The sequence below is a fragment of the Equus przewalskii genome, chromosome 11 (genome assembly GCF_037783145.1).
Source record: "Equus przewalskii isolate Varuska chromosome 11, EquPr2, whole genome shotgun sequence".
Taxonomy (NCBI): domain Eukaryota; kingdom Metazoa; phylum Chordata; class Mammalia; order Perissodactyla; family Equidae; genus Equus; species Equus przewalskii.
The window spans coordinates 19,600,705-19,612,173 of NC_091841.1; the positions used below are offsets into that span (position 1 = coordinate 19,600,705).

Below are 11,469 nucleotides of genomic sequence, written 5' to 3' on the forward strand. Positions count from 1 at the left end.
TTATATATCATTACTTTCCACTATTTCTTTTTCTTTCTCTTTTTTTTTACTTCCTTTTAGTTTCATTTGGTTTTTGTGTGTGTATTAGAATTTGCTTGCAACACATTTCATTTATTTTAGTTGTTCAATGTCTAATAAATGTATTTGCAAGTATAGTTTTTCTCCTTTACCACTATTGCTACAATTCACAGGTTTTACTATATACTTATCTGTGTCAGTTATTTACAAATAGCTTGAAATCTTGGGATGAGTTCCACTTTATCTTGAGTGTAACTGGACAGGCCATTTCAATATATCAAAAAGGTTGATATTCCTTTTGGCTAACCTTTGTTAATTTATGTGTGCCTTACACTGTGATCAGAGAATGCATCTTGTAGGACTAACTAACATTTAAGTGATAATTTGGTTGAGAATTGAATTCTAGATTCAAAATCATTTTCTCCAATCTTGGTAGATTGTTTTTTTCCTTTGACTTCAGCATTCAGTACAGCAGATAGAAATTTAACGGAAGACTATTTCTTATAGATCACTTGTTTTTGTTGTTTGTTTGTTTTTTTCTCTTCCAGAAATGTGTAGTATATTCATTTTATCCTTGAGTCTAGAAGTATGTCTTATTTTCAGTATTGGTATCAGGATCTTGGTGAGCTCTTGGGATCTGAAGTCTTAAGATTTTTTTTAAGTGCAAGGAAATTTCCTTCTATTATTACTTGAATTTTATTATCCTGTTTGTATATTCTTGTTGAGTTTTTATTAAACAGATATTTATCTTGTGTTCCTCTTAACTTTTTTTTCCTGATTCTTATTTCCCCTGCTGGTATTTTTGCTTTATATTCTGGTAGATGTAATAGTTTTATAATTTACAATCTCAATACAGGTGTGCAAGAAAAACAACTTAAAATTTCATTTTAACTGAACTCAATCTTTTTTCCACTGAAGGAAAGAAAAATGAATCCTTTCCAATCCAAGGCAACTCAGACACTGATTAAACATGATCTATTCAGGATTTAAACTCAGTTCAAAATTCTCTCTCCTCTTTATTCCCTTCTTTCCCCTGGGATTGATCTAAATTCCCAGGGGTTTTATCCATCCTTCTGGCATTAGAAGTAGGACATTTAGTACAACTAATTCCCTCTGTCCTCACTGTCTTCTGTACAAAGGTAGCTAGTTCTGGTTCTTATTGTTGTATGCTTGTATCTGCTGCTGTCCATGGCCAATCTATGGCTTCTCTTAAGAGACATATACTCTGCATTCTCTTTGTGTGGCCCTAAATCTCCCTTGGTTTTCCAACCCTCTAATGAATTTTTTATACTGAGGTGTTAGGATTCTGTGAAGTTGTTCTTGGTCCTTCTGCCTCCATCAATCATTGCTGGTATGTAGCTCTGCTGCCATGTTGAATGCAGAGAATCCCTAGAAGACCTACCACTATCCTAGGAAGTAAGGCACAGGTACCTCTCTTCCAGACACCTCTGAAAAATGGGATGGGGGCTTATATCACCTACTGACACCCTCTGGGAGTCGTCTGGGGTTGGGGGATGTTGGGGCACCGACTCTTTCTTAACAACATCTATAATGTATACAACTATAATTTAATCAAGGTACTCTCTGATTTTCTCCTCTTCTGCCTGCTGCTAACATTTTTTTCTTTTAACTAAGAAAATGACTCTTTATCATAGTGTGAATTTTAGATTTACCGTATAAATTCTCTGCTTCCTGTCTTCCAGGATTGCTCTTTATATTAAAAGATTCTTTTTGAGGAATTTCAAGGAAAAGCTTTTATTTTTCAACATAGTCTTTCTTGCAATTAAAAGCTTTAGTGTTGACTACTATTGTTTTAATACATTAAAAAACCTATTTAGAAATTTAATTGATTCCTTTAGTCCAGGATGTATTAAGGCTGCTTCTGAAGGGGAAGTGCATGAGAAGTAATTACCATTTCCTGAATCATGGAAGTAAAACAAGGCCTGAAAAGAACACAGGGTATTGGGTGGTGCGAATTGATAAGGAGGAGGGAAGCCAGTGTTTAAAATCCAAAACTATTACTTGATCGAAATTAGCATCTCATCTTTGAAAATACTAGATTTTCAGATGTGTCTATGATTATTTTGTGGCCATTGTCATAAAACCGCTGTTTTATGCCACCACCATGACTCCCACGATATCTCGCAGAAGCTGGTGACTGCATATGTTAGAGGATTTGACAAATGTAATCCTATCTACACATTTCAGCTTTTCCCTCTCCTTCCATGGCCCTCATCAGTTGACTTCATTCACTATGACCTCACATTGCTGCTGGCACTGACCTGCATGGATAGATTCCTCTAGCGGCTGCTGTTATATATGATTTCTCTTGATATGATTTCTGCTACTATATATGATTTATCCTTGATATGATTCTGACCAGACTAGCTGTGATCCTGTTTACCTACCTGTTCATCAACAAGGTCATCTAAACATTTGCAAATCAGGTCACCAGGCCAAGACCTGCTCTATCTTTGCCTCACATATAACTACAGTTGGGTTGATCTTTGTGACTTGAAATTTAATCCATGCATGCAATGATTTAAGCAACTCCCTGGAAGGAGAAAAGGCTTTGACAATGTTGTAACAGTGGTGAGCCCCAGGCTGAACTTTCTGATTTTATAGCCTGGGGAACAAGGATGTGAAGGAGGCCCTGAAGAAAGCTCTTAATAAAGCCAAGTTGTACTAATTATCATCACAGCTCTCCAAAATGCTCATCAAAACCCTCCTCTGTTGTACTAATGATCTGGGCTCTTATTATCATTTGCAAGTGTTCGCAGCACACAAGGCATTGAACCAGGCCCCCAGAGGTAGAGAATCTTCCAGAAAGGAGTTTCTCATGAAGCCTGCTTCCAGGGAAAGTAAGGAAAGACAGACGCAGGATATCAACAAAGAGATTCTATATTTTAATGAGGAGAAATATTAGCAAAGATTTGAAATTAAATTATGTAATGGCAACAACAGGGAAGGTTGACAACAGCAGTAACATTAAATATTGAGCTAGAGTAGAACAAAATGGGATAGAAGGTGAAGTGATGACAATTGCGTAATAGATTTATGAGAGCTAGCATCCAAAGAAAGAATGCTTTATTGTCTATGAGGATATTTCATTACATAATTAGAAATGTTACATTTTGTTTGGGTGATTTATAATTTTATTTTTAAGTGAAAAATTACACGTGCTTGCCGTGGTGCCTGGCACATAGTGGGCACTCAGGGGTGTTGGATATAACTGCGGTCATCATAATTATTATTAGTGGAGTCTACATTCGTTAAAGACCAGATAGAAAGTTTTACTGCTATTTTAAAGTAACCAGTTGTTGTGAACTCTATAATGTCATTAAATGTGTAAAGATTAAGATAGGAAGTAGGAAGAAAGACTGAATTTGAAAAGTGGTCCAGGAAACACCTTTCCAATGGTGAAGACTGGCTTTACGTTCTCTCATTCATTTCTCTTTCATTTGATTTCCTCCATAACTTTAGGAGACTGGTACTATTATTGCCAATTTACAGATGAGGAAGTTGAAGTACGGAGAGATTATCCATATTTTGCAAGGTTGCACAGCTAGAAAACGGTGGAGCCATGATTCAACACAGGCAGTCTGATACCAGAATCCATAGTCTTAACCAAGACTTATAATGTCTTCTCTCTGGTAAACTCTAAGTGATTAGAAAATGCTAACTGAAAGAGAAAAGACTAAAAGAGAAGCTATCTGCATTTAGGATTAAAGAACTTTCGGGCATGAAAAAGATCTAATGGTCATGATATTTTCTAATACCTGTAAGGGGCACTAAACTGGAGTGACCTATCCCCACTAAGGAGCAGATTCATGGCCTAACAAGGCACATTTCTTAACTCAGGGTAGGGGCACATGGTAATATTTGCCCAGTAGGATCTCAGAATTGTTATGGACCAGTAACTGCCATGTGCCTGCCATTCTTCGTCTTTTCTAATGGGTATGCTTACTGTGGTTATATCCTGCCTGCTTCATCAATCTGTGTTGGGTGTTTGCAGGCCCGGCAGATAACTTGTCTTTTTAGTTCATAATTCTCCAGACCAAGGGGAGCTGAGTCTGGACTGATAGAGATCACAAAATCCTAGACTTTGATCCCAACGATGTAATTTGAAGCTTGTGGAGGAGGGGAGTCTTAGGGTGGTGATGAGTATATTTTGCATGTGGTTAGGGCAGTAGGACGTGAGTATTTACAACGATAAGAAAAACTGGATTATTGTTCAGAAAATATTCACTCCACTCCTCTCCCACTGTGAATAGAACGTACTCCTCTGCTCCAGGATGTTGACTTCACCATGAGACTTTCTTTGGCTGATAGGCATTAGCAGACTTCATGTAAGCAAAGACTTGAAATGTGCTTTGGTAATGGGGCTTTGTCCACTTGTGCTTCTGCCATTGTTAGAAGAACATGTCCCAGGTAGGCTTGCTGACTCAAAGATGATGAGAAACACATGAAATGAACCAAACTCTGGCCTGGCCAAGCTAGCCAAGCCTAGCCTAAATAAACCAAATCCTGGCTGACCCATAGCCATATAAGAATAAATGCTTATTGTTGTCACTGCATTTGTGGGTGTTTGTTACACCACAGTGGCTAAGTAAATGTTCCATGGTCAAATACATTTGAGAATTGCTGCATAATATATACTTAATTTCAGAGACTTATAGAGTATGTTATCATGCTAAAGTCTCTGAGAAATCCTTTAGTAAAGACAGTTAACTTTATTTAACCCAGTTTCTCAGATGTATACAAACACTGAATTCTTTCTCGGTATGCTAAAAGTAAAAAAAAAAATTAAAGATTAGCTGGAATTTGGCCTAATTTTCTTCTATTAGAGAAATTTCTCTTTGTTAAGGAAAACATCTTAACAGGCATCTTGATTATGAAATTTAGGAACCTCTAATGTATGGTCTAAATGGAAGGTATTTGGGTATTAAAGATTTAGATTATCGTGAATAACAATATATATAGGATCTTGAGTCTTTTTTTCCCAATGGATTAGATTGGATAGGAGTTTGGAAGACTGGTGAACTGGGAGAAGAGAGATATAAGTAAAAGATTATCTCAGCAGAGAAAGATAGGGGGTCGTATGTTAGCAGGCAGGCTTAGGTTGAAGGTGAGAAGCAGCCAGAGACAGATTCTTTGTGATGAGACTGGCTGGGGAATTTGTAGCACAATGACATCAATTATTCAGTTCTAATTTCCCCCCTATTCTGTGTAGTACTGTGAACCTCTTAAGTTTTCTACAATGTCTTTATTAAAAGTCTGTTACCCAAGCTAACACTGTGTTAACGTTGCTTCAGAGAATGAAGGAAAAAGTCTTGGCATGATGTGGTACTGGCAAGAGTGAGTGGTCATGGGAAGTGGACACAACTGTGGAGAGTGCTTTAGTGGAAGCAGGAAAACAGAGAGCCGTACAAATGTGATAGTGAGAACCTTGAGTGTCCTCGAAAATTAGAGGAAGGAGTTCTAGACTTTCTGTTGCACAAAGGATGGGGATGTGGCAGAGATTTTAGCCCAAATATTTGTTTGCACAAATATCCATGTGTTTCTGCACATTTTCTAGCATCCCCTGTAGCTATGCTGAAGTCATGTGATGGGGCTCTGGTCACTGGGATGTGGGTAAGAGTGAGGCAGATCACTTCCAGTCCTGATCCTGAGTGATATCCTACATGACCTTTCCCTGCTCTTCCTCTGTACTAGCAGTCTTGAAGGCCACTTGTTCCAAATGGCATAGCTACAAGATGGAGGAGAGCTACCTAACCCACACTAGGTTTTTCATGGGCAAATATAAATTTCTTGTGTAAAGCCACCGTGAGTTTAAGGTAATCTGTTAATACAGCACAGCCCAGAACACTCACCTCTTCACCCAGTCAGCTCTGGAGTGCATGTGCATGTATTTCTGTGTGGTCATAAAAAAAATGTCCTCTTGGGCATCAAGGGCTGTGGCCTAGGAAGAGTCCATTAGCAACCAGCGAGTACAGGACAGACAAAATTTCTAGTCCACTCACCAAGAGACTCTATGACCTTGGTCCCCACTCTTGACCTCTGTTTTGTTATCAGTACAAATGGAGAGTCCTACAATATCTCTTAATCCTGCAGGGCTCTTGTGAAGATAGGCAAAGAGTGCTTTGACATGGTTGAAGATGCTCTGCAATATTAGATCTCATTAAGAGGCCTTCCTACATTTTCTTTCCTAAGTGGAGAGTTGAGAGGAAAGAAATGGAATGTCCCTAGATGATTAAAAGACATTTGTTAAGCCTGCTGCCAGGAAGCCCCTTGGTCTTGCCCTCCTTTTCTGGCATATCTCCAGTGCTGTGCTGGACCATATTAGCAACAGAGGCAAAAGGAAAATCAGTGATACTGCTGCTGTGTTTGTTCAAAATTTTGATGTTTTGTTCATCATGGATATTTTGCATTGCTTTTGATTTTTTAATAATATCACATTATCATTTTCCTTGTTTACTAATGTTTTGGTGCCGCCTTAACTTTTGCACCTGAGATAAGTGCCTCAGTCACCTCACCCTAGTCCTGGGTTTGCCTAGTATCATCTTGTACAGCTGCCAAAGTCCCACTCATTGTCCCAGCAGTAGTCCCTGGAGTTGCCTGTCCCTGTGAATATGCTCATGTTGGTTCCCCTTCCTGAAGAGTCTTGCTCATCATTCTCCTTCTCTCCTGCCTCTGTCCAAAATGATTGTCAAATTCCACCTCCTCTTGGAAGCCCTCCCTGATCTACCCCATCCATAAGCGATCTTGCCCTACACTGAATCCCCATGACATCCTACCTACACCTCACTTAAGAGGTTAGTACTTGTTATCTTCTAGGAGGGATAAATTATCACGTATATGAGGCTGCACATTCCTTGTCTACAGGCATTTTGTTTTCTCTTTTGGAGGGTCTTGCTTCATTTTGCATCTCTTGTTCTTCATTTAGAACTATTAGCACAGTGATGGATCAAGGAACTATGTGTTCTCATTTTCTCTTGGTTCTTATAATTGTCAAAGAGAACAATTATTCTGTTCTCCCCCATCTTCCTTATTTCCTTTTCTGAATTGAGACTTGAGTGACTTAACAAAATGCTTATGAATTTGGGGCTAAAGAAATACTAAAGTGTCAAAGATGCAGAGAGTTGGCAAAGACTATGCCAACAAGAAGAACTTGCCAATTGCTCCTCCTGGCAACATCCCAGGTTTTTGTTTTCCCTGTGATTTTATTTGCTTTTAAAGAGGGGGGGAAAGAGAGACTTAATGAAACTCCTGACCCTTCCCTAGGGAGGGCAAACTTAGAAGACATGATGTGTCTTGTTGAGGTCTTTGTGTAGAGTCCCCAGTGTGTCCTCCTGGATAACGTAGATCAAAGCCTTGAGTTTACAAAGCACCCTTCTTCCAGGACATGGCCACACTGATAAGGGCATCAATGGGTACAGTTTCTCATATTGTTCTGACTGGAGAAAAGCCAGAGACATCTCACTCCTCAAGCAACCATGCAGAATGCAGAGCTGGGATTCATGGTTTTTAGACTCCACCAAGTGGGTGTCTCATAGGGCTCTGGAAGCTGGGACTGGGACCAGGTGCCTTGTTAAGAATCCACATGAGCAATAATTGCCTTTCCTTAGAGAACATTTTAGCCATCAACTGGGGACTTCAGAGCTTTTGTAGCACCTATTAGTATCTTCTCCAAAGGAGATTTGCATTGGAGCCAGGAGCCCATGGGAAGAGGCTGTTCTCCAACCTCTGCCATCCCAGCCTGCATTTGAACAAAAACCAGGGTGAAGAACGCATCTTAATCAGGTTTACCAAGTCATGGAAACACAAAGATTAAGGGAAGAGAGAGAAGGTGCTTGACCGATCAGAACTGACGAGGGACTTGAGGATGATACGGTACAGGGACTGACATTCAGGCAGCTATGACATTGTTGTCCCATGTTGATTCAGTATTTTTTGTATATGAGGGAAGGGTGGGGGGAGTGGGAAGGACACTGAGGCCTGGAGAGATTAAGAAACTTACTCAGGGTCATAACTGAGCAGGTATGGAAGAACCACCCAGACCTCCTGCTGACCACCACATTGGTGTCTCCTCTACACTCTTAGGATGTTTCTCTCAGCAGTAGAAGAGAAATGACCTTTTAGAGACAAAGGAAAATTAGTGGGCAAAGAGAGAAGAGGACTGTCCAGATAAAGGTGAAGTGGAATTCAGGTGAGAAAACTGATCCTGAAAACTGATCCAGAATACTGGTTTTCTTGGTTCAAGCTCAATTCAGATCATCAGATCCAATTTCTTTTATTTATCATTTTCCCCAACATGGCAGACCAACACTAGAGTAGCTGCCAAAGTCTAATGCTTTAAAGATGATCAAATATCTTCTTTATCCTGCTGCACTGCAACTCTGCCAAATGACTTTCTATCCGTTAGCACAAAAGTCTCCATCAGCCTTCAGACATGAATAGACTGCAGTGCTGGTATTCATGATTGTCTCCTTAAAGGTAGACTTTTCCTGAGTCCTGTTGCACTGTTGGAGTAGACACGTGATGCATGTGAAATCCTGTTATGAGATAAATAGTGCTTCTGTGTGCAGTTTTATTCCTAATGACAGTTCTACCATTTACTAGCTGTGCAATCTTGGGTGTGTTATTTAAACTCTTTCTAACTCAATTTTCTATCTGTAAAGTGAGGATAATAAAAGTTCTTACCTTATAAAGTAGTTGTGGAGATTAAATGAGTTCATGTATAAATCATTTAGGTTAATTTCTATTATTAAGGACAATATCAGTTCTTACAAAATTTATTTTTGGTAATCTAGTTTTGGTAAGCTAAATAAGACAGCAGCTTTCTGTTAAGTAAGCACATTGTTAAGTTGAGAATGGAAAGGTAAACCCAATGATGGCTTATCACCTTCATGAATGTTGATGGATTTTAATGAGTTATTAGCCGTCATATATATATAAATTTCTTTTTGCTGAGGAAGATTCACCCTGAACTAACATCTGGCACCAATCTTCCTCCTTTTTTGCTTGAGGAAGATTAGCCCTGAGCTAACATCTGTACCAATCCTCCTCCACTTTATATTTGGGTAGCCACCACAGCATGGTTGACAAATGGTATAGTTCTGCGCCTGGGATCCGAAACCATGAACCCAGCCACCCAAGCAGAGTGTGCTGAACCCAACAACTATGCCACAAAGCCTACCCATAGATATGTTTTTTTATTTAAACATTTTCATAAAAATAATCACTTGAATGTGTGTACAGTGCCTTCTCTTTGCAAGGTGATTCATATCTCATTTGATAACTTTGTTTATTCCTCAAAAACATGTTAAGCTCTTACTCAGTGCTGAGCGCCAGGGGCACATGCCCTGACCAGGGAAGACAGACTCAAGAGAGACTTGCTGTAGGAATTACTATCTGAACTGAGGTTTGAAGGTAGTGTAGGAGTTGGGCAGGACCCTGAGGATGGGAAAGATAAAGTGTTATGGAAGGAGAGGCCTGCAGACAGCACAGAGATGTGAGAGAACACAGGGGATTAGAGAAGCTGCAAATAATTCAGTATGGCTAGAGACAGTGTGGGAGGATGAGATGTGGCTGTGGGTGTGAGGAGTGAAAAGTAAGAAAGGGATGTGAGGAAGGAAGTAGGCGAGATCTCATGGAGGGCGTTCTCTGACATGCCAAGGAGTCTAAATAATATCCTGTCCTTGATGGGGCACCATGGAGAGATTTTTCACAGGGGGTGAGACAGGATCAAATGGAAGCCTTTGAAATACCACTCTGCCCACAATGAGAAGGAAAAATTGGCAAGAAGCAAGTCAGAAGGCAGGGAAAACTGTTAGTTACATGGCTGTTGTTTTGATCCAGGTGAGAGATAAAGAGGGTTTGAAACATGGGAGGAGCTGTGGTCATGGAGAAAAAGGGACAGAGTCCTGAGACTGATATTCCCATGGTAGGCAGGACCCCACGTATCAACTCCTATTGGAGCTATAGGAATATTTTGGGTAAGAGTGAGTAACTGACTTACAGGGACTCACACAGCTAGTTAGCAATCAAGATCGGAGAGCATGCATTCTTATTCTGAAATATTTACCGGTATTGGATTTCTTGCCATACTAAGTCGACTCTATGTCACAGAACTCCCTTGGTAGGAGCTGAGACTAGTCATCTCTGAAACTCCACACAGCACTTGGCATATTTTATCCGTAGTACATATTCAATCAATGTAAACTAGAAATACAGTTAAGTCTTATTTATAGCTTCCTAGCTTTCTTCTCATCCTCAGTACCTCTGGCTTCATGGAAAACAAGAACCTCACCTTGGTGACTGAATTCCTCCTTATTGCATTCACTGACTATCCTGGATGGACACTCCCTCTCTTCTTCCTGTTTCTATTTATCTATCTCATCACCTTATTGGGGAACTTGGGCATGATTATCCTGATCCGCGTGGATCTCCGACTCCACACCCCAATGTACTTCCTTCTGAGTCACCTCTCCTTCATGGACATCTGCTACTCATCTGTCACTGTGCCTCAGATGATGGCCATGTTGTTGGAGCATGGGACAGTTTTATCCTACACACGCTGTGCTGCGCAGTTCTTCCTCTTCACCTTCTTTGGATCCATTGACTGCTACCTTCTGGCCCTCATGGCCTATGACCGCTATGTGGCTGTATGCCAACCTCTGCTTTACGTCACCATCATGACGCAGAAGGCTCGTTTGGGTTTTGTGGCTGGAGCTTACATTGCTGGTCTCTTCAGTGCCTTGGTGAGAACAGTCTCAGCTTTCACTCTCTCCTTCTGTGGAACCAATGAGATCAACTTCATTTTCTGTGACCTCCCTCCTCTTTTAAAGCTGACCTGTGGGGATAGCTATACGCAGGAAGTAGTAATTATCGTGTTTGCCATTTTTGTCATTCCTGCCTGCATGGTGGTGATCTTGGTGTCCTACCTGTTTATCATCTTGGCCATTATGCGGATCTCCTCAGCTAGAGGCAGGGCCAAGACCTTTTCTACGTGTGCTTCCCACCTTACCACTGTGTTACTCTTCTTTGGCACCCTCATCTTCATGTATCTGAGAGATGACTCTGGCCGGTCCCCACAGGAGGATCAGGTGGTGTCTGTGTTCTATACAACAGTGATTCCCATGTTGAATCCCCTCATCTACAGCCTGAGGAACAAGGAAGTGAAGGATGGCCCTGAGGAAAATTCTAAACAGAGCCAAGTTGTCCTAACCATCACCAATCTTGGAAAATTCTGAGAATCACCTCTTATGCAGTGTTAGCATTCTGGGCACTCATTATTTATAGCATGCTCAATGCTTAAATGTATATGTCATGGTACAAGGTATAAAAAAGAACCAAAACTTTTAGTTCCAGAGAAAGAAAGGAAGAAAAGGAAGAGGCAGCCTGAGAAGAGATTGGGGTGCAATCTCTAATTTCCAGGACAATGGCAAA

The 11,469-nt window shown here is 40.4% G+C and overlaps 1 protein-coding gene across 1 annotated transcript; it reads left to right on the forward strand.

Moving 5' to 3' along the window:
- Positions 1 to 10,310: 10,310 nt before the first annotated feature.
- LOC103560501 (olfactory receptor 9Q1-like) lies at positions 10,311 to 11,247 on the forward strand. Its single transcript, XM_008534633.2, is given in 2 exon segments — positions 10,311 to 11,207; positions 11,209 to 11,247. Coding segments are annotated over 2 exon segments (936 nt in total).
- The last annotated feature ends 222 nt before the right edge of the window (positions 11,248 to 11,469 follow it).